The 24,103-nt window shown below is 39.0% G+C and overlaps 1 protein-coding gene across 7 annotated transcripts in view; it reads left to right on the top strand.

Moving 5' to 3' along the window:
• Positions 1-24,103, top strand: part of RAF1 (Raf-1 proto-oncogene, serine/threonine kinase) — an 84,022-nt gene that overhangs the window by 45,256 nt on the left and 14,663 nt on the right. For 3 of the 7 annotated variants that reach the window (XM_032841486.1, XM_032841489.1, XM_032841487.1), the window contains 8 exons: positions 9,365-9,591; positions 13,815-13,927; positions 16,344-16,446; positions 16,753-16,910; positions 18,453-18,551; positions 20,755-20,908; positions 21,510-21,569; positions 24,014-24,041. In XM_032841486.1, coding sequence (XP_032697377.1) covers positions 9,385-9,591; positions 13,815-13,927; positions 16,344-16,446; positions 16,753-16,910; positions 18,453-18,551; positions 20,755-20,908; positions 21,510-21,569; positions 24,014-24,041 — 922 coding nt within the window. In that variant the 5' untranslated portion in view covers positions 9,365-9,384. Of the gene's footprint in view, positions 1-5,890; positions 5,914-9,364; positions 9,592-13,814; positions 13,928-16,343; positions 16,447-16,752; positions 16,911-18,452; positions 18,552-20,754; positions 20,909-21,509; positions 21,570-24,013; positions 24,042-24,103 lie in introns of those variants that run through there. The other 4 variants (XM_032841488.1, XM_032841490.1, XM_032841491.1 and 1 more) reach the window with 4 other exon arrangements.

The following is a 24,103-nucleotide window of genomic DNA, read 5'->3' as shown; positions in this document are numbered from 1 at the left end:
ATTTTTGTCTTTTAACCTTCATATTAGCTTTATAAGTGATTGATATATTTTTACTATGTTTGCACTCCTTTTTTTTTTTTTTTTTTTAAACAGAGTGAGCACCAGTGGGGTGAGTGGGAGAGGGAGAAGCAGATTTCCCACTGAGCAGGGAGCCTGATGTGGGGCTCAATCTCAGGACCCTGGGATCATGACCTGAGCTGAAGGCAGACATTTAACCGACTGAGCCACCTGGATGCCCCTATATGTTTGCTTTTAGCAGTGAAACTTTTTTTCTTTCATAATTTTCTTACCAGCCAGCTGTTTTCCACTTAAAGAAGTCCTTTTAACATTTCTTGTAAGGCAGGTTTAGTGGTGATGAACTCTAAGTTTTATTTGTCTAGGAAGCTCTGTGTCTTCTTCAGCTGTGAATGATAACCTTGCTGGGTTGAGTATTCTTGGTTGTAGGTTTTTTTCTTTCAGCACTGTGAACATATCATGCCACTCTTTCTGGACTGCAAAGTTTCTGCTGAAACAGCTCATAACGTTATGGGGTATGAGGTCTCCTCTTTTATGTAACTAGTTGCTTTTCTCTTGTTGCTGTTAAGATTTTCTGTTATCATTAAGTTTTGACATTTTAATAATTATGTATCTTTGTTTGGACTCTTTTGGTTTATCTTGTTTGGGGCTCTTTTTGCTTCCTGTACCTAGATGTCTATTTCCTTTCCTAGGATAGGAATGTTTTTGTTGTCATTGTTGTTTTTAACATAGGCTCCACACTCAGCATGGAGCCCAGTATAGGGCTTGAATTCACAGCCCTGAGATAGAGACCTGAGCCAAGATCAAGAGTCAGATGCTTGATCAACTGAGCCATCCAGGCAGTCCCAGGGTAGGGAAGTTTTTAGCTGCTATTTCTTCAGAAAGATTTTCTGCTCTCTTCTCCTCTGGGACCCCTGTAATGCTACTATTATTATGGTTGACATTGTTTCAGAGTTCTCTTAACCTACCTTCATTAAAAAAATTTTCCCCCTTTTTGCTATTCAGTGTGGTGATCCCACTACACTGCCTCCCAGGTTAGTGATCTGTACTGCTACATCCTCTAATCTGCTGATTTCCTCTAGTGTATTTTTCATTTCAGTTACTGTATTCTTGAGCTCTGATTGGTTCTTCTTATATTTTCTCTTTGTTGAAGTTCTGAGTTCATCCAATCTTTTAGGTCTGGTGAATATTTTTGTAACTATTACTTTGATTGCTTATTTCTCTTTCACTTAGTTCTTTTTTCTGAGGTTTTATTTTATTTTTTTCTTTTGGAACATAGTCTACCATCTCATTTTGTCTGACTCTCTGCATTTCTGTGTATTGAGTAGGTCACCTCCTGGTCTTGAAAGTAGTGGCTTTTGGATAAAAAAACAAAACCCATCAATATGCTGTCTACAAGAAACTCATTTTAGATCCAAAGACACCTCCAGATTTAGAGTGAGGGGGTGGAAAAGAATTTCCATGCTAATGGACTTCAGAAGAAAGCAGGAGTGGCAATCCTTATATCAGATCAATTAGATTTTAAGCCAAAGACCATAATAAGAGATGAGGAAGGACACTATATCATACTCAAAGGGTCTGTCCAACAAGAAGATCTAACAGTTTTAAATATCTATGCCCCTAACATGGGAGCAGCCAACTATATAAACCAATTAATAACAAAATCAAAGAAACACATCAACAATAATACAGTAATAGTAGGGGACTTTAACACTCCCCTCACTGAAATGGACAGATAGATCATCCAGGTAAAAGATCAACAAGGAAATAAAGGCCTTAAATGACATACTAGACCAGATGGACATCACAGATATATTCAGAACATTCCATCCCAAAGCAAAGGAATATACATTCTTCTCTAGTGCACATGGAACATTCTCCAGAATAGATCCCATCCTGGGTCATAAATCAGGTCTCAACTGGTATCAAAAGATAGGGATCATTCCCTGCATATTTTCAGACCACAATACTCTGAAGCTAGAACTCAATCACAAGAGGAAATTTGGAAAGAACCCAAATACATGGAGACTAAAGAGCATCCTTCTAAAGAATGATTGGGCCAACCAGGAAATTAAAGAAGAATTGAAAAAATTCATGGAAACAAATGCTAATGAAAAAATAACGGTTCAAAATCTGTGGGACACAACAAAGGCAGTCCTGAGAGGAAAATATATAGTGATACAAGCCTTTCTCAAGAAATAAGAAAGGTCTCAAATATACAACCTAACTCTCCACCTAAAGGAGCTGGAGAAAGAACAGCAAAGAAAGCCTAAATCTAGCAGGAGAAGAGAAATAATAAAGATCAGAGCAGAAATCAATGAAGTAGAAACCAAAAAAAAACAGAACAAATCAACGAAACTAGGAGCTGGTTCTTTGAAAGAATTAGTAAGATTGAAAGTAGTGGCTTTAAGTAGAGTCCTAGTAGTTCAGTACCTTCTGATCAGCAGAACCACGTGTTTCATGGGTATATCCTGTGTGGTCCTCTTGTTATGACTGGGCTGTGACTGCTCTAGGCATCTTAATGGTTGGTGCTAGTCCCCAGCTTGGCTGGGCTGCAACTGGGTGTGACTACTGTGGGTGCCCTTCTTGGCAGAACTGTCCCCTGGCACAGCTGGCTGTTGGAGGCATGCTGGTGGGAGAGGCCCCAGTCCTGTCTGGGGCTGCCCACTGGGTGTGTGTGGGGGGGGGGCAGTAATTGCTTTAGGGAGTTACTGGTCTCTACCAAGGGTGTCCATTGGTTCACTGTGGGGTAGGAGCAGCTTTGGAGAGGCACCTGCTGCAGTGGTAGGACAGGTACACTGGGGAGTGTGGGGGCAGGTGAATGGTGGTAGCAAGATAGAAGGAGAGTGTTAGAATCAGTTCCCACCAGTTAGGCTGAAGGAGGCCAAAAAAAAAAATGATGCCCATCAGCTCTTCCATTCCTGGAGAAAGTTTCTACAGATTCTGCCCCATTAGCACACAGTGTAATAAAATTAGTCGGTAAATCTCTTTTGTGTATAATCCAGATGCTTTTCAAACTGCTGCAATTCTGCTAGGTCTTGGAGTGACTGATACAGTGTGCAGAGCATTTAAGAATAGTCTCAGTTTTCTGTAGCCCTCTGGCTCTCCTGGAGGTAAGCCCTGTTGATTCTCAAAGCCAGATGTTGTGGGGTCTTGTTTTCCTAGTGAGGAAAACATAAGGCAGGGGTTGCCTTATGTAGGGCTAGATTGGTTTGCTTCCCAGGGAAGACCTGTGTGTCTGTGATATTCCTCCTGCTTGTGAGTTACCACACTGGGGGTTTCAAAGCTTCCCAGCTGTCTCTGCCCCCTCATACCTTCTCAGTATGGTCCTTTAAAAAATATTTTTAACTGTGAAAATACTATCTTGCTAGTTTTTGGGTTATTTTCGGAGTGAGTTGCACTTTATGTAGTTGCAGCCTTCGATGTGTCTGTAGGAGCAGGTGAGCTCAGGATCCTCCTACTGCACGGTCTTCCCAAGCTTCCCTGGATAAGTATTCTTTTTTTTTTTTTTTTAAAGATTTTATTTATTTATTCGACAGAGAGAGAGATCACAAGTAGGCAGATAGGCAGGCAGAGAGAGAGGAGGAAGCAGGCTCCCCACCAAGGAGAGAGCCCGATGCGGGGCTTGATCCCAGGACCCTGGGATCATGACCTGAGCCGAAGGCAGAGGCTTTTAACCCTCTGAGCCACCCAGGCGCCCCTGGATAAGTATTCTTTAAATTTGACCTTTAGTCAGTGTGTTGGTGTAGCATCCTTTTCTGGGAGGTCTTGTTTTTATAAACTAGTCTTGCTTTAAATTATTTCCAGTTTGGTTTTATGCCATTGGCTTTGAGGTAGTTTAGTTTATTGATATTACAAATAATGCTGCAGTAAGTATTCTTTAGTAGTGCTGGGTATTTCTGTAGTGCTGGCTGTTGTATTTTCCCTATAAGATAGATTGTCAAATTGTATCAAAATTCAAATATTTAAATAGCTAAGAGACACTAGTAGATTGTTGCAGTTTACATTCTTACCAGCAAGTAGGAGAGGTAGGTTTTCTCAAATGCCTGTGATTGATATTTTCCTTTTTAGTCTTAAATTTTATAAATCTGATGTTAAAAATAGTATTTTATGGGGCACCTGGGTGGCTCAGTGGGTTAAGCCTCTGCCTTCAGCTCAGGTCATGATCTCAGGGTCCTGGGATTGAGTCCCGCATTGGGCTCTCTGCTCAGCGGGGGTTCTCCCCCCCCCCCCCCCCGCCTCTCTGCCTACTTGTGATCTCTCTCTGGAAATGAATAAATGAAATCTTTTAAAAAAAATAGTATTTTGCTTTTCAAAATTTGCATTTCTCTACTATATATGTGTGTGTATATATACATACATACAAACACACATACACAGATGTGTTTCTATTCTGTGAATTTAATTCCGTTTCTTTCTGTTGCATTGTTCATGTTTTTGTTAATTTTTAGGAGTTCTTTGTATATTAGGAATAGTAATCCTTTATAGACAAAGACAGATATATCTTTTTTAAAATGATTGATTTATTCCAAAATAGTGAATTTCTCCATTCATAAGAGAATGCACTTGTTTTGAAACTCTTCTTTGGAATTGTGAAAGACTTCACATTTAGAGTTTCATTTCTACATTGGGCTGTCTAGTTTTAGTATGTCTCTAGGTATGTATTGTGAGTGTGTATAAGATTTTTAGATAAGATTTCATCAACAGATGAGAAAGATGAAAATATTAGAAGCTAGGTTTACATTTATGTTACATTTATATTTGATAGTAGTATCAGTGGGGTTTTTGAATGTCTCTAAGACAAGTATGTTGACGCTGAATGGTTTTTAGAAGCTGACTTTGTCTTGTTTTCAGATGTCTGCCCTTTAGTAAACTGATTAAGGAATACCTTAAAATAGAACTTCCTGTGATGAGCAGCTTAGTGGTGTATCCATCATCCCTGGGGCAGCTGGTAGGCCCTTGGTCTTCCTAGCCTTTCTGCTGATCTAACCATGCCCTACAAATATGGTTCATCTTTTTTTTTTTTTTTAAAGATATATTTATTTATTTATTTGACAGAAAGAGAGAGAGAGCACGCGCGAGCGAGGACGCACAAGTAGGCAGAGTGGCAGCTAGAAGGAGAAGTAGGCTCTCCGCTGAGCAGGGAGCCTGATGTTGGGCTCGATCCCAGGACTCTGGGATCATGACCTGAGCCAAAGGCAACCACTTAACCGATGGAGCCACCCAGGTGCCCCTGGTTCATCATTTTGTATGAGTGATGTGAAAAAGGTTGGGAAACACTGACTTAACATACTTCTTAGCCTAGTAAATAGTCTTAACAAACTCACATAGAAGAATAAAAATAATGAATGATAGTCTAAAACTTGAGAATGGGCTTGCTTTTATTTTGTCCCTTTTAATTTATTATAGTATGTTCTATACCAAGTACCAGAACTGTTATTTTCTAAGTGCCTTCAAGACTTAGAATTCATCATAAAATAAGTATGTTCTTGAAGTTAGTCCATAATTAAGTCTTGTAAGTGGATTCTTTAGTTAATAATTTATAGTACAATCTCTGCACCCCTCCCCCCAATTAAATACAGTTTGCTATTTACTGCAGTTTGTCATTTGCTGAATGGTAAATATTTTTTAAAGGTGTACTACTAAATGGAGATTGAACTAACATTTACTAGTTCTGACAGGTCTGTTCTATTAAAAAAGTTATACTCTATAAATCAATCCAATCTTTTAAAATGGCAGGGTGGGGGGCACCTGAGTGCTTAGTTGGTTGAGTGTCTGGATCTTGATTTCACCTCAAGTCACGATCTTAGGGTCCTGGGAATCAAGCCCTATGTCTGGCTCGCTCGCTCTGGGAGTCTGCCTGAGGATTCTCTCCCTTTCCCTCTGCCCACTCACCCTGTGAGTATTTAAAAAAAAATTATGTATGTTTTGCAACATTATTCTGGTATCTAACGTAATTCATTTAATACTTATAGGTTCTAAGTACTGTGTTATGGACTAAGAATACAGTAGTGAACAGGATTTTTCAGGGTCCTGCTTTTGTGGAGTAGGAGGGTGGATGGTACTAACCTAAATGTGTACCAACAAAATATGAACAATTTTTTTTAAAGATTTTATTTATTTATTTGACAAAGATCATAAGTAGTCAGAGAGGCAGGCAGAGAGAGAGAGAGAGGGGAGGAAGCAGGCTCCCTGTGGAGCAGAGAGCCCGATGTGGGGCTTGATCCCAGGACCTTGGGATCATGACCTGAGCCGAAGGCAGAGGCTTTAACCCACTGAGCCACCCAGGCGCCCCAAAATATGAACAATTTAACACAGTAGTAAGTGCCATGAAGAATGTAAGGCAGAGTTATTTATTTATTTATTTTAAAAAACATTTATTTGACAGCGAGAGCAGGAACACAAGCAGGGGGAGTGGGAGAGGGAAAGCAGGCTCCGCTGGGCAGGGAGCCTTATGTGGGGCTTGATCTCAGGGCTTGATCCCTGGGATCATGACCTGAGCTGAAGGCAAATGCTTAAGGACTGAGCCACCCAGGTGCCCCAAGGCAGAGTTATTTAATGGAGTTAGGGAGGAATGTCTTTTGGCTGGGGTGGCTAGGGAAAGCATCTCTAAAGTGATCTTTAAATGAAGGCCTTAATGTTGTGAAAAGGCCAGCTTGTTTGTTTCTGAAGGTGTCAGCCATCCAGGTGGAGGGAACAAGAAGTTCCAAAGTCCTGAGACTTTAAGCTTGACATGTTTGTTCAGAAAGAGGGAGCTTGGCTTATATTTTGAGTCTAAAATAGGGGAAAGATAGGTTGAGTTGCATCTTTAAGATTGCTCTGGTTGCTCTAAATTTCTCTATCAAGGGAGAAATTTCAGGCTAGTGTGATGCTCAGATGAACCCTCTTTCCTCCTCTTTTTCTCTCATCTGGTTCTAAACTTATTCATCTCTTCCTTTTTTAGTTGGGAAAAAAGATCTAGGGAAAAGAGGAGATTTGGGTGCCCCTAAAAAGTGATCTTATGGGGCGCCTGGGTGGCTCAGTGCGTTAAGCCGCTGCCTTCGGCTCAGGTCATCATCTCAGGGTCCTGGGATCGAGCCCCACATTGGGCTCTCTGCTCCACAGGGAGCCTGCTTCCCCCTCTCTCTCTGCCTGCCTCTCTGCCTGCTTGTGATCTCTCTCTGTCAGATAAATAAATAAAATCTTTAAAAAAAAAAAGTGATTTTATGACAATGAAGGGATAGAATTAGAGGAGTGTGAAGGGGCTCAGGTGCCAGAGGGGAAGGCAGTGTGCCATGGGCTTGCCACTTGAAGGCAGTGATATCTTGTCCTGTCTCACCCTTTTAAACAAATACAATAGGCTTTGTAGAAATTTACAGTTGTAATAGTAAAACACAGAAACCCAAAAAGTAGATAGATAATATATAGAAAGTAAAAATTCTTCACAATCCTGCTGAAATAAGTGTTACTACTTTTTTATTCTAGATTTTCTCACTTCATTATGAGTATAGATTTTTATCTTTCTAGACTAATATAAAAGATGTTCAAACTATATTTTTCATTTTTTGTTTTGTCTTGGATAGCTTTTTTCCATCAGCACATATGTAGTACTTCATTTACCACATAGATAATAACATTTGTTTAGTTCTCTATTAGGTATTTGGTCTCTCCCGGTTTTTAAGGATATGAACAACGCTATAACAAAGATGCGTGTTCGTATATCTTTTCTTTTTAAAGTTTTATTTAAATTTCAGTTAGCATACAGTGTAATATTAGTTTCAGGTGTATAATTTAATGATTGAGCACGGACATACATCATCCGGTGCTCATCACAAGTGCCCTCCTTAATCCCCATCACTTATTTAGCTCATTGCACTACCCACCTCCCATCTGGTAGCATCAGTTTGTTTTCTGTAGTTTCTTGATTTGCCCCCCTCTCTCCTTTTTTCTCTATGCTCATTGATATGTATCTTTTTTTTTTTTTTTAAAGATTTTACTTATTTATTTGATAGAGATCACAAGCAGGCAGAGAGGCTGGCAGAGAGAGAGAGGGAAGCAGGTTCCCTGCTGAGTGGAGAGCCCAATACAGGGCTCAATCCCAGGACCCTGGGATCATGACCTGAGCTGAAGGCAGAGGCTTTAACCATTGAGCCACCCAGGTTCCCCTACATAAATCTTTTTATACGTTTGCCTTATACTTCTGTAGGATAAATTCCTAGAGTGCAATTGAATAGGTCGGTCTTTACATTTTCTGTAAAATGGGGATGTAAGTCCTACCTAGAATATTTCTCTGAGGATTAGGTTGGATAATATGAGTGGGATGTGTGTAGTATATACTTCCTAATAATAGTAGGCACCTAGTAGATGGTAAGTATTACTACTAATAAGACGAAGTAAGTTTCTAAGGGAAGAAGGTGTGAGAAGGATGGGATTACTTGTTGACATCACTGTTTTCTAAAGGAGGAGATAAACCTCTTCTGCATGATTGCTGACTCCCTATCGATGCCAGGGCATGGTGTGTCTTAACTGCACATGTCTGACTTTATCGTCCTTGTGTGACTATCTGTGGACTTCTTTTGCACTTTTCTTGTTGCCCACTTAAAACATTTGGTTATTTTTGGTTAGGTGACTGTCTCTGCTTGCTCCTGTTTGTAAGTTTGTTTTTGTACCAAAACTGAACTGTGAATGTTCAGTGGAAGATGGAAAGTTCATGAACTTTAAATTTAAACATCTATGGAATCTGGTTATTTTACCTGTCATTTGGGTATCTTTGGGCAAGTAGTGTGATTTTTCTGTGCCTCATTGGTTTAAGGGTAGATGGAAAATGGGATTTAAAGTCTTTGAGATCCTTATACACATTAAGTGAGATCATTTATGTATCATTTATATATCAAGTGTCTAATACACATCTTAGAAATACTAATTTCCTTCCTTTAAGGCAGAAAATTATAGCTTACAGTTCTTTTTTTTTTTTAATTTCACTTTTCAGAGTACTTAATGTTACTGATACCCAAGGGTAGTCACTTGCACTTAGTATACAATAACTAAGGAAGAGAAATGTAATTTTAAAAATATTAAAAGTCAGAAGACCTGGGCCCATGGTCCAGGTAGGCTTTTAACTGGTGGTATAACGAATCTATTGAGCTCTAGTCCCGATTTTGCTCGTTTTTTTTTTTGTTTTGTTTTGTTTTGTTGTTGTTGTCTATGAAATATTTTATGGAAATACACTAATATAGAAGTTTTCTGATTTAAGCAGAGGGTTTCACTTAAGAGAAAGTCCACATACTACTATTTTCTAATTACTCTATATATTATGTTGTTGAGTTAGTTGCTTTTCTAGAATTAAGTTTGTTTTTTAAATCTTGATCAGGTATTGTGTAAGCTGCATCAATGGAGCACATACAGGGGGCCTGGAAGACGATCAGCAACGGTTTTGGATTCAAAGACACAGTGTTTGATGGCCCCAGCTGCATCTCGCCTACAATAGTTCAGCCATTTGGCTTTCAGCGTCGGGCGTCAGATGATGGCAAACTTACGGACTCGTCTAAGACAAGCAACACTATCCGTGTTTTCTTGCCAAACAAGCAAAGAACAGTGGTACGTAAATGTTCCTTTCGGAAAATTTTGTGGCCCATCTGCCTATAAAAAAGCATTTCGAATAATTTTACTCACCTTGTAGATGGGCAAAATCTTCACTGTCACTTAGTGTCTTTATTAATTGGCTTTCCAGTTGCAAATTTTATTGCTTTATATTGCTGTGTTCCTTCCACAACCACTACTTTCCTCCTTTTATTACTACTCTTGCCTGGAATATCTTCTGCTACTTCATTTAAACAAACAGTATGTTTTTATGGGGGTTTCTTGAAAAGGCTTTTCTTTCAAAAAGCTCCTTTAGACCTTTCCAGCTAATTTTATGTATGTATGTATTATGGATATTAAAATGCCAACTAAATTTTTTGGACGTTATAGTCAAGTGTATAGAAGAAAATAAAATTACTTAGAAAAAATTATTTTGGTAAATTTTGTAGGCCCCAGGCAAAGCTGAAGATAGCTTAGAAAGCCAGAGCCACTCGGTTTTTTACACAGAATTCCAAATTTTCCAAGAAATTATTGCTCGAAACAGTTTTTTACTATCCTGGGTGAAAAACAGCCCACCTGGTTAAAACAGGAAAATGAAGTGCTAATTTTGCTTGGTGGGACATCTGAGGAAAACCTTTAGTTCAAAACTTCCATGCCTCCTCCTTTCCCACCCCATTCTTTTTCTTTTCTTTTTTTTTGAATTTTATTTGACAGAGGGAGAGCACAAGTAAGCAGAGCAGTAAGCGGAGGGAGAGGGAGAAGCAGGCTCTCTGCTGAGCAGGGAGCCCGACATGGGACTCAGATTCCAGGACCCTGGGATCATGACCTGAGCCAAAGGCAGCTGCTTAACTGACTGAGCCACCTAGGTGCTCTCACTCCCCCCATTCTTTGAGTAAAATCAATGTATTGTGTTTTTTTCTGTGTACGTAGGCGAGACAAAGTTCCAACTTTAGAAAGTCCAGTTCAGAATTTTCTGTTTGTTTCGGACAGTTCTACTCTCCTCTCCCCAGTTTTCTAATAAATTCCATTTTACTTCTTTTGTGAACTTCAGGAGCCTCCCAGTTATAGTATTGTACATTTATGTACATTTTGAACTGAAGGCAAAACTCAAAAGGTATTTAAAGTTTGAGTAAATTTATTTTTGTTACTCTTCCTAAAAATAAAAGTTTAATGGCTGGCAAAATAAATAGTAATAACCTCCTTCTATTTTGACAGTGGCTTTCATTTGCAAGATGATTTTTACCTACTATTGCTCATTAATTTTCTTTCTAGCCTTAAATGGAGAGCCCAGACGGGGAGTGTGAATGTAATGGGAAGCTGAAGGCAAGCTGAAGACCATATAGTACTGCTTCAGGGTGTTAATGTGCCTGTCTTCCCTATTCTCTGATACCAGATTGCCTGAAGACTGGGAAACTTAGTTTGGCATAATGATTAAGTATGTAGACCTTTAAGATAACCAGGCCCCAATTTAAATTCCTGTATTGCCTTTTGTTAGCTGTATCATTTAGACAAATTACATAATACTTTGAGCCTCTGTTACCTGACCTTAATAAAGTGAGGCTCATGCTGAATACAGTAACTAGTTTATAAGAAAATAGTTGCTATGATTATTTGAGTTTTTTTCTACATATGTGTAGCCCTTGACAGCTTTCGGTTGAGCACAACTGGTATTTGGTAACAAGTGATTTGGAAGCTTGATTTCTTGTACAGCCTATGAAAAGACTCTAGCAGAGAAACTTAGTTTCTTCTATTTCTTTGACCAGAGATGGACCATCACTCTTTGGAAGAACCATCTTCTTTCAGCAGGCACCCATCTTTAGGGACCATTGGAAGAAGGAGTCACTTGCTGGCCAACATGATGAGTCAGCAGTTTCTAATAATCCCCAGGTTTCTTCATTCCTTGGAACTCAGAATAACTCTCATAATCACTCAGTGAGTTCCAGAAATTAGTCAGACTTAACTAATTTCAGCATGTATCCATGGGGAGTTGTAGAGAGGAGAATGACTGAAAAGATACATATATGATTTAAATAATTGTAGAGGTATAATTGGTAGTTGGTTGGAAAAAGAACCTTTTTCTTGTCGTTTATTTTGTACATGTGTGTCTCTTTGCCACTTCCTGTTTATTGGATCGGTGGTTAGACCATAGCTGAGGACCATTAATTTACCATTAGACTCACCTGACATGGGTTAAAATACAGATTCCTGGGCTTCACTCAAGATCAAGTGAATCGGGGCGCCTGGGTGGCTCAGTGGGTTAAAGCCTCTGCCTTCGGCTTAGATCATGATCCCAGGGTCCTGGGATCGAGCCCCACATCGGGCTCTCTGCTCATCAGGGAGCCTGCTTCCTCCTCTCTCTGACTGCCTCTCTGCCTACTTGTAATCTCTGTCTGTCAAATAAATAAAATCTTTAAAAAAAAAGATCAAGTGAATCAATCCTTAGATGTGTTGGAGTGAGGAGGCTGGGAACCTATATTTTTAAAAGCTCTTCGGATGATTCTAATGCCAGTCACATTTGGGAACCCCACTGCATTAGAGAATATTTAAAGAACAGTCTAGCTCTTAGAGTCTGTGTATTTATTTATTTAATATTTTATTTATTAGAGTGTGTGAATGGGGGAAGGGTGGGTAGAGGGAGAACCAGACTCCCAGCCCGATGCAGGACTTAATCCCAGGACCCTGGGATTGTGACCTGAGCCACCCAGGCACCCAACTCTGTAACTTTTAATGAAGATTAATGATAGAGCACAGATAACACTTTATATTTTTCAGAGCCCATTACACAGTATTTGATGCACATAATGATTTCTGTTAGTGTATTACTCTTCATTGTCCTCATTCTTGGCATCTTATCAGATCAGTATATCTTACTTTCACTTAGTTTTGTTTCTGAAAAGCTAGAAGTTAGTGCATCTTTTTAAGGTTATAACTGCTTCAAGAAGTCTAAAATAAACTTGCTGTGGAACATTTTAAATAAATACTTCAGACTTTTCAAATAGATCCACTCATACCACTCACCTCCCTCTGGGAAGGGACTGGGTTGCCCACTGTCAGCTCTGACACTTCCACAGAACACAGGAACTCTACTGTGGGCAATGGAAAAGACCTGCAAATCTACATTCTGTTCTCTTTATTGGCCATACTAACTCCAGTTGCTTCACTTTTAATTGACTTTATTGTCTTTGAAAACAAAATGTATGCGGGACACCTGGGTGGTTTGGTTGAGCATGTGATTCTTGATTTTGGCTCAGGTCATGATCTTGGGGCTGTGGGCTTGATCCCTGTGTTGGGCTCCACGCTGGGTGTGGAGCCTTCTTGGGATTCTCTCCCTCTCCCCTTCCCCCTCCCCTTGTGCATGAGCTCTCTCTCTAAAAATTAAAATAAAAATAAATGTATGGGGCTTTTATCAAAACTCTTTAAGTTCTTTTTATATAGCTGCCATTATTAGCACTCAGAATGCTCACACTTCTATTAGGTCTCTGAGTATCTGCTTTTCTTTTGAGGATTGGATACAGGAGAATGTGGAAGGACATACACTAAGGCTACCTGGAATGGTATGCACATTTATTTAAATCGTGGTGTTTGTCCTTGTAGAAGGACAGAAGCTCTGTTTCCTCTCCTTGCTGGCCCTTAAAGGTGTGAAGTGTATATGAAATGGAATTTTTCTTATGAGGATAAACCATTTTGTTGAAACAGGTTAAAATACAAATTTTGACCAGAAAAACTCTTGTTTGCTTATAGATCAGATTGGTTTATTTTCCTTTCTGGTGGATATTCATGGGGCATGTACATTTGAGTGAGTTCTACAAAGTAGAACTGTGTAATGGGAAGTTAGATCATTTTCTCTCTCAGCCACTCACCTGATGTTAATAGCTACAGGTATGTCTTTTCACACTCATGCAACATATATAAACCTATAAGAGTTTCCCTCCCTTTGAATAGTCTGACTTTGTATTATTCTGAAAAATATTTCCCCACAATTAACATATCATGGATACCCCTCCCTTTAGGTCATTATAAATAATGTAGTGGCAGAATGTGACATGTATAGATATCTAGGCTTTATTCAAGCACTCACCTGTTGCTGGACATTGCAGCTATTTCCTGTGTGTATGTATTTATCATTACAAACAGTGCTGACATAGATCTACATATATCCTTACAGACTAGTGCATTTATTTCTGTGCTCACTAAGGGATATGCAGCCTTTGTTGGTTCTAACAATTGTCTTTTGTTTATAGGTCAATGTGCGAAATGGAATGAGCTTGCACGATTGCCTTATGAAAGCACTCAAGGTGAGGGGCCTACAGCCGGAGTGCTGTGCTGTGTTCAGACTTCTCCATGAACATAAAGGGTAAGAACTTAAAAGTCAGTTCCTTTTTCATACTGGTAAGGAGTTGATGGTTTCAAATAATAACAGTTCCCATTTTTTAAAAAAGTATACTAGCTTCCTGTAGAATATTATGTGTTTATATACCCTTGTTCATAGATAACTCAGAAAAATAAAATACTCGGGCACCTGGGTGGCTCAGTGGGTTAAAGCCTCTGCCTTCGGCTCAGGTCATGATCCCAGGGTCCTGAGATCAAGCACCACATCGGGCTCTCTGCTCAGCAGGGAACCTGCTTCCCCTCCTTCTCTCTCTGCCTGCCTCTCTGCCTATTTGTGATCTCTGTCTGTCAAATAAATAAATTAAAAAATCTTAAAAAAAAAAAGAAAAGTAAAATACTAAGAACTTGAAATTATTGCTTGAACATTGCATTGAAAAAAGAATACATATTAGGTGTTGTGATAGTATTCCATAGATGGGGACAGTAGTGGCAGGGATGTGTTTCTTGAGAGCAATAATTTGTGTTTCCTGGAATGCAGTGGACAGAATGGGTACTCCGAAAGTGTTTGCATTATTATTTATAAAAAATCTTATCCTCAAGAGATGAACTCTTTTGTAATTCATTCATTCATTTTTTTTTTTTTAAGTTTTTTAAAAAAATAAGCTCTATGGTCAATGTGGGGCCTCAGACTCAGGAGCCTGAGATCTAGAGTTAAATGCTATTCTGCTTGAGATAGCCAGGTGCCCCTCATTCATTCAGTTTTATGCAGGTAATGTTTACTGAATTCCTGCAGTTTGGCAGATGTAGTACTAAAAGATGCAGAAGAATTTCTGCTTCAAGAAAGATCCATAGTTAATCTTATTTCTAATGGTGGTAACAAGATAGAGGATCCTATCGAAGGCTAGGAGTAATAACCCATAGCTTCCATAATTATCCATTAACCATCCTTATCCCCCCCGCCCCCAATTTGGGGGAAGTAATCTTTCTTCTTGGAAAATGCTAGTTCTGTTACTGATCGTCAGCTTACATCTTTTCTGTTTCAAGGAGTTTCCCAGTTTGAGAGAATAACCTAGGGAATGAGTCAACTCAAAGGGGCCATCCTGAATTCCACTTTGCTATTACTCTCAGCTTAGGCAGTTTTTTGAAGTGCAGATCTTTGAAGCCTATGTCAGCTTTATCTGGATGTAGGCCCCAGGTTGGTCTTAAGCAACCAGTGCTCCTTAAGGACTAGAGGAATTCTGGGACAGTAGGGGCTTGTCCACTCTCATCTAAGGCCACATTGGTTTAGAGCGACTGTCACTTCTCATGGACAGATAGCATCTGAAGACTGATGAGAACACAGGGCTGCCCCCTCTTCATTAGGGCAAAATAGGACTTTGGAGTCCTTATATATGGAATTATAATAAGAATGGATTTTTGGATAACCAGAAAAATGTCTGGAATAGGCTTCTGGTAGGCAAAGGGAGAAGTTGGAATTATGTTATATATGTGTTGTTTTCTCTCTACTTTAGAATATTCTTCATTCAGGAAGTGGGCCTGATGAACTAACTACACAAGACATGAGAAAGGAGCTTCATTTTTTTTTTTTTGAAGCTTTTTACTTTGTTGTATCTATTTTTCTGTGTTATCTAGGCACAGAAAGAATGGTGGCAGAGTAAATTTTAAAGACAGTTAAGTCCCCTGTCGACTTGCAGACCCTGCAAACAATTCTACAGATGTGAGCCTGTTATTAATAGCAAAGTGTATTTCATTCACCATTCCTTTGTATTATGTATCTGCCTGACTGAAGTAGGCTACCAAAGATTAAATTTTGCTGTTACAGCAATATTTATACCCAATTTTAGGATTTTAGAATTCCTATAGAATTTTAATATTACAAAGTCCAATTTACTACATATTTACTTTATCATGAGACCTTATAGTTCATTCTTTTAATACTTTTTTTTTAAAGAGAAAGAGAGTGGGGATGAGGGAAAGGGAGAGGGAAAGGAGAGAATCCCAAGCAGACTCTGGGCTGAGCACAGAGCCTGACGCAGCTGGATCCCAGAACCCTGAGACCGTGACCTGAGCTGAAATCAAGAGTCAAGACATGAAACCAACTGAGCCACCCAGGACCCCCATTGTATAGTTCGTTATTTTATAACCTTTATTCTAAGAGCACAAGCTTTAGAGTCCAACTGAGCTGGATTGCAACATAGGTCTTTACACTCACTGTATGGCTTTGAGCTGGTAACTTTCTTAGGGCCCCCATTCTCTCATTTTTAAAATGGGGATAATCATACTTGATAGGTTTGTTGTATGAATTAAATAAGCTAATGTTATATGGGATTAAGCTTTATGTTTATGTAGTAAGAGATAAATTTAGCCATTGTTCTTGGCCTTGAGCTCTTACCTTGTTTAAAATTTCCCTTTTATATTATGTTTTTAAAAATCCCCTTCAGTAAAAAGGCACGTTTAGATTGGAATACTGATGCTGCCTCGTTGATTGGAGAAGAACTTCAAGTAGATTTCCTGGATCACGTTCCCCTCACAACACACAACTTTGTAAGTTACAGTGTTCTTCTCTTTTTGTGGCATGTTGGGCACTTTGGCTGACCTAATAGGACTTTCTCAGAGGTACTAGACATATATATTGTTGGATTGTTCAAAGCTGCCATTATGCCATTTACAGTAAGGCAATTTAGGTTTAATTAGCCACAGATATACTTTAATTTCTAGGCATGAATTTTACAAGTGTCGACAGTATGATTCTTCATTCTGTAAGACCTCTTGGGGACCAAGAAGGAACCTACTGTGTTTTTTGTTGTCTTTCATTAATTCAACATAATTTACATCTGTGTTCTTATCCAGGCACGGAAGACCTTTCTGAAGCTTGCGTTCTGTGACATCTGTCAGAAGTTCCTGCTAAATGGATTTCGTTGTCAGACTTGTGGCTACAAATTTCATGAGCACTGTAGCACCAAAGTTCCTACTATGTGTGTGGATTGGAGTAATATCAGACAGCTCTTGTAAGGCATCATTCTTATTTCAAAGAATATAAGTGGTTAGGAAGGCATAAACTCTTTTGAAGGTGCTTATTGTATATTTGAATGACAAGTCTGGGTTTTAGACGTATTACATGAATTATCATGATCTGGAAACAATCTACTTTAGAAACATGACAGTTCTGAAGCCAGTGAGTTGTAGTGTGGCATAGGTCTCTAAATCAAGCAGCTATAAGACTGTTACCTGTCAAATAGAGATTGACATGCTGTGATTCAGTAAAGCAAAGAACAAAAAGATATGAAAACCAAAAATTTTGGCTTTTCTCTCACAATAGTATCATCTGTTAGGTTATTGGTAGAGACTACTCTTAAATATGCTAAGCCTTTGTTATTGAAAAGGGGCAGAAAGCATAGCTGGTGTTATTTTCTTCCTCTCAGACTGGAGAAAACATTAGTTTAAAGTGATGTAAATGTAAAACGTCAAAAGATACTTGTGTTTAGTGATTTTTTTTTAAGACTTTATTTGACAGAGATCACAAGTAGGCAGAGAAGCTGGCGGGGGGGTGGGGGGGTGGGGAAGCAGGCTCCCTGGCGAGCAGAGAGCCCGATGGCGGGACTCAATCCGAGGACCTTGAGATCATGACCTGAGCCGAAGGCAGAGGCTTAACCCACTGAGCCACCCAGGTGCCCCGTGTTTAGTGATGTTTAAACTGAAAGTACATGTTCCAAATTGCCTTTTAAGAACTGTTAATGGGTTTGGGGTATGAAAAGTCAAAAGTTTTATCCCTTTTTGGGAGTAGGAGAAAAACAAAGGGAGTGTTATCATTAAACCATGATGGGAATGCCTTTTTTTGCTTTCGTGGTAGTCACATTGCTTTTGCTTGTGTAGCCTAAGTGGCACAGCCTAGGAGTTTAGCAGGCACGGGTGAGAATGTCAGCATTACCATTAACTAAATGTAACCACCGCTGAGGCTCAGGTCCATTCATCTGAAGAAAAAGGGTATTACCCTCCTTGCAGGGTTCCTTTGAGGATTAACTGAGGTAGCTAACCTGTGAAATTGCTGGGCGCAAGTGTTCATCTCATGAAAAAGAAGATGCCCAGTTAAGGCTAATATCACTTTTATTTATGATTTTTGGTGCTGAATGATGTTTATTTTTCATATTCAGTCTTTTCATCTTTGTGTTTCCAAGACAGAATATTTCCAGAAAAGTTCTGTGTGATTTAGATTATAATGTGCCCTACAGTAGTGTTAAAAAATAAAAAGCATTATTTTGATATAACTGGATACTGGGCCAGGTTTTTTTTTTTTTTTTTTTTTTTAAAGAAATGCACACTAGAGTCTATATGTTCATTGGCAGGTCAGTATTCTTCACATTCTGTACTCATTCAAACCAGTCATTTGGGTTGGTAGTCCTTTTGCTCGGGTAGCCTAAAATGGTCAAGCAGAATGTGACTAGAAGATGTTTAGTTTGAGTAGCTGTTAGCAAGAGTAGCAAGGCAAGGCAGTCTGACTCTGTAAAATTACTGCAATTCTAATAAACCAGTCTTCCTGTGATTTCATGTAGATTGTTTCCAAATTCTACTGTTGGTGATAGTGGGGTCCCAGCACTGCCTTCTTTGACGATGCGTCGGATGCGAGAGTCTGTTTCCCGGATGCCTGTTAGGTAATCTTTTTTACTTACAGCTTTTCTTTGGAAAATTACATTGGGGTGGGTGGGCCTGAATACAAAAGACCCTCCAGAGTTGCTTTATATTCCCTTCTCCCCCTGTGTAGGCTCTTTACTACTTCTGCGGGACTTAATATTGATGTTAGAGCAAAATGTGGTCCTGTAGCTTTTATATTCTGGAAAGTATGACTGCAGTTTTCTTCTCTTACATAGCATGTCCCTTAATAGCTCATCACATTTTAAAGAGCTTCAGAATTTGCCTCCCTCAATATGATAGCAAGTTGCACCTCAAGGGAAGGGTCTCCAAACTATATACAGTTCTCCAATAAAAATGAAACTCATAACTTTGGAATGCTAATTATGGCCTTGCGTTTATAAAACAATGGTATTTAATAGACTGCGATCTTTAAAAAGAGTCGAATTAGATTTTTTTAAATTTTTATAAAGATTTTATTTATTTATTTGAGAGAGAGAGAGGAAGCACAAGTGGGATGAGGGTCAGAGGGAGAAGCAGATTCCCTGCTGAGCAGGGACTCTGATGTGGGACTTGATCCCAGGACTCTGGGATCATGACCTGAGCCGAATGGGCCCTCGAATTAAGCTTTTTAATATAAATATCCTTTCTAACGTGCCTGTGAATTTAGATATAACTTGTTTTTATTCTGTTCTTCAGCTTTAAAGTCAGAGCTTTGTTGAGTTCACAGGTCTTCAGTGTTAGACATGAATTTGGAACCTAAAATAAAATCTATATCTTTGTCAAAGTATCTGACATTAATGTATATGTGTATATATATATATATATATATATATATATATATATATATAATTGAATAACATTTAATGAACTTTTAAAAACAATCATGGAAAATTTTAAAGGCAGCATACCTCGGAACAAGGAATTTGTATTGAAATGATATCTGGGTATACATTTGTGTATGACTTTTATTTTTCTTGATAATTTGAAATGCGAGTCTGACCAAAATTGTGCAGGCTTCTGAAAATGTCATACTAGAAGACAGGGTTCTGAGGGCCTAAAGATTATCTGAGAAGGTAATTTTTTAAGGCAGTAGAACAATTTCTCTTATAAAAACTAGCCTTTGGGGCACCTGGGTGGCTAAGTGGGTTAAGGACTCTGCTTTCGGCTCAGGTCATGATCCCGGGGTCCTGGGATTGAGCCCCGCATCGGGCTCTCTGCTCTGCGGGGAGCCTGCTTCCTTCCCTCTCTCTGCCTACTGTGATCTCTGTCAAATAAATAAATAAAATCTTAAAAAAAAAAAATCTAGCCTTTTATTCCTTGAATTCATGCATGGTATTACTTGAATCTGAACAAAACTCTAGATAATCTATAGAGCAAATAATGAAAACGTTATACCGACTGCACATTCCCAGTGTGGTTGATGGGGGGTGGGGTTGGCTGGAAGATGCCAGGGATTATTTCGCAGTTGGCATTGGCATCTTAAAAACTGAATTCACATTAACTGACTTTGAAAGCTTGTTAAGTGGGGAGAGGGTGCATGGTGGCTAAAATGCTGGCCTTTTTGCAGAGATGCTCAGTCTGTCTTAAATCTAAGGCTCTTCCTTCAAGCTCTCTAAATCAGTCTCTAACCTGGGCAAGTGCCAACTCGCTTGGTTGGTGGTGGCATGGTTGGCAAATGGTAATCTGTTCTCCCCTAGAGATGGCCTGAAAATTTTGTATACTCTATAGAGGTAATTTATTAAAAAGAAGACAACTTAAAATGTACTGTTGTTTTCATGTGAATTTCAAGTACATGTATTCTTCCCTTTTCAAAAATTGGCGTGCAGAAGCACCTAGACAGAAGATGTTTTTTAAGTTGTGCCTGTTGAAAGAAAGGGACATTTTGTCCAAGGTTTTAGTACAAGTAGGATTTGTCGCTGAGTATCTTTTTTTTTTTTTTTAAAGATTTTATTTATTTATTTGACAGATAGAGATCACAGGTAGGCAGAGAGGCAGGCAGAGAGAGAGAGGAGGAAGCAGGCTCCCCGCCGAGCAGAGAGCCTGATGCGGGGCTGGATCCCAGGACCCTGAGATCATGACCTGAGCTGAAGGCAGAGGCTTTAACCCACTGAGCCACCCAGGCGCCCCTGTCACTGAGTATCTTAATGAAATAAGTAGTTGAAAGACTACCAGTGGGGAGGTCTGAGTGTCATTCATGGAGTTTTCTTTTTCCTCCTGGTCTAGTTCCCAGCACAGATATTCCACACCCCATGCCTTCACATTCAACTCCTCCAGCCCTTCCTCTGAAGGTTCCCTTTCCCAGAGGCAGAGGTCCACGTCCACACCTAATGTCCACATGGTCAGCACCACCCTGCCTGTGGACAGCAGGATGATTGAGGTAATGGGGCCCCTTGTGGGTGGTGAGGAGTATCAGTTGGTTATCGGGGTGGGGTTGACTGTTGTGTCAGAGAGTTTTGGGTTTCAAACCTGATAAAGAGTGTTGCTGTGTTTTCTCAGGACCCTGGATCTTGTGAATTTATTTTTTAACCACTACATCTGTAGACTGAATAATCCGATTGGTGTGTCTGTCAAGTGGAGAACTAAAATTTCTTGAAGAAATGTTAACATTTGAACTCGTTCTTTCCATTTTAGATTTGAATAGGACTGAGCGAACTAGTGAATGAGCTATATAAGGAGTAGTTTCATTTGGTGTGGGAAAGAAAATAATAGTGATGGAGAGCTATAAACTCTGAGAGAGACTAAGTGATTTTATTTAGAAATAAAAGGGGGAGTCTTCATTGAATTACTAAGCAGGTTATTTAGGGAGATGTTAAAGTACCCAAAGCTAACATTTTCAAACTGCTTTTTTTTTTTCTTGGCTTTTTGGTGTGTTCTATTTGTTTGGTTTGCTTTCTTATTCATCTTTAATAACAACTGAATACACTTAAAATACTTCCTTTGTTCTTTATTCTTCTTTATTTCTCATTGCTTTGGACTAGAATAACAGCCTGAATGCTTCTCCCAGGGCGTGGTCCAGACGATTTTGTTTGAGGGGAAGAGTAGGTATTCTTCTTCATGCCTTTGCTTTCTTGTAAATTAACAGGCTTGCTAAGACCTTCAGACAATAGCCTATCAAATGAAACAGTCACTAAGTTAAATTTTATACTTCTTGCCAGACTTGTTTTCCTGTTTCCTTTTTTGACAATAGAGTATATAGAAGTAAAAAAATATATATATTGTATGTGGGATTGCGGACAGGTGAAATAAGTTCTCTCAAGTGAGATTTTGAGACCAGGGGCATTAAAATGTATTTTAAAAAATTAATTCCAACCAAAGACTAATACTAGGTTTATTTAGTTGGTGCCCAGGGCATCACTGTTGAATTTATACCTCATTCAGAAACCAGATATATCCATTTGTTGATATGTCCTGAAAATCTTTTGCTAAAAGCTTATCAACGACAGCTATATTCTCTCTGCATTATGAATTACTCCTTGAAAAACCTCAGGGACACCTGCCACTTCAGGTACACCTGTACCTCTCTCAGACCTTGAATCATTTTCTGTGTGCTTTTTTACCAGTCAGAGGTGGCAGGGATTAAAAAAAAATGTTGGCTTCTGAATGTGGGCCTGAACTGGCCATTTTGGGGGGGCACTTTGAATAGCACAAGATTATTGTGAGGAGGTCATGTGTATGCAAGCTCTGAATTTTGTTACTTCCATCATGATTAGTCCTGATAATAAAATGATAAACTAGTGACTTCTATTATGATTTATTTCTGTGTAAACACCCTAATGCTTAGAGGGGACATTAAAAGTGAAAATTCTTGCATTTTTATTAAAAAATAACTAGCACTATTGTGTTAATTCTCTCTAAGCTTTAGAGGCAGAGCAAATTTTGATTTTTTAAAAAATCACATATGATTTGGTTTTTCTAAAGTATACATTCTTTGTTTAAACTATTTGTTGTTCTCTTTAATATTTAGATTCCAAGATGATTGAAAAGTTCTTTCTAGGATAAGTCCAACTGTAGAAATTAGCTCAGAATAAAAATATGAGGTATATAATGTATGTGGGGCAGAAAATTACTGGGACAAGAAAAAAATCCTAGTGCATGGTATGTAATTCTGTTCAGTAAAATTACATTGTGCCATGCTTTGATTAAAAAATAAAGAGTGTATTGATTGGATAATAAAGCTATAGCTGCTGAATATTCTGTTGAAAATTCAGGTTAATTTTGGCCAGTGTTCTGCCTTTCTGGCAGTCATCCTGTCTACTTAAAAACAGAGATTCCTGGGCTTCCCACCTTTCCTCCCAGAAATGCTTAATCAATCCTAGTTGAGGGGAGGAGGAATCTGTTCTTAAACACACCTCCAGGTGATTCTGAAGACTGGCCACATTTGGGAACCCCAGGTCCAGGCTTTATTGCTTGGGGCTGCCAGAGTTAGGGGGAGGGGCGGCTTGGTTTATGATTCTTTTTATCTTGTAAAAATGTTATGGAATGGGAACATTCCATTAATAGCCGTGTGAAAAAAGTATCTTTATTGTGGTTACACAAAGAAAACAGAGTAGGGGTTCCCAGAAAAATACCCTTTTTGAGGATACAGAAGCCTGATGGCTTTATATAATAACTATTTGTATATTCCAAATAAAGATTTACAAAATGGAAATACAGGTCTTATGGAAGGCCTTGTGATTTAAACTGTTCTACCCAAACAGTTTCTAGTAAGTTCTAAAGGTAGCCTTTGACTTCTTACCTAAGTAGAATGTAACTAATTTCAAAGCTTACCCATAAGGTCTCAGGAGCATTTTGTGGCAAATGAGCTCAGGGCTGAAATCCATGGTGATGGTTTCTGGTTCTATTTCTGCCACCTACTGGCTGTGTGATCCTGGCCAAGTCTCTTTATTTGTTTATATTTGTTTTCTCATATGTAAAATACAGGTTTTGGACTAGGCGATTTATTGTCCTTCTAGCATTTCATGATTTTAGGCTTGGGTAGAGTTACACAGTTATGGTGCTTCCCCTTATCCAGTCCAGCTTCTATTCAGTGTGCCCTGAACTCCTAGAAGAGTAGGAGTGAGCTTGCTGCCTGATCGTCAGGTTCTGTTTTGTTTTGTTTTGCTTGAGCCTCAGTGGAGCAAGATCCTCAATCATTGGAAAGGTCTCAGCTGATCGTGACTTTGCTAGTGTTCCTGCATGCGTATCACTTTGCTATATGCATTGCTTTCTCCTGAGAAAAAGAACGTAGTTTCCATTCCAAAAGAACGTGATAGATGAAAAAGCTAACATCAGTTCTAATAATTGATGATAATCTTGGAGATAATTGACCACTGACATTTGGTAAAATTAATCAAAGGAAAGTTAGAGTATATAATTAGACCTTTTGTATTTTAGAGATTTTATAATCTACTTTGTTCCTGCAAATTCTCGTTCTCCCTTTTCCTTCCCCCAGAGAACATCATTTCTGGTGCAGAAATTGACCAGCTTTCCTTTTCTGTTTCAGGATGCAATTCGAAGCCACAGTGAATCAGGTACTTGTCCAAAGTTTAGCAAATAATAATGGGCTTTTTCTCTTTATGCTGTGTATCTTCCG

Source organism: Lontra canadensis, unplaced genomic scaffold (assembly GCF_010015895.1).
Source record: "Lontra canadensis isolate GAN:19392208 unplaced genomic scaffold, GSC_riverotter_1.0 scaffold124, whole genome shotgun sequence".
NCBI lineage: Eukaryota > Metazoa > Chordata > Mammalia > Carnivora > Mustelidae > Lontra > Lontra canadensis.
This window is presented reverse-complemented; position numbering and strand designations above follow the sequence as displayed.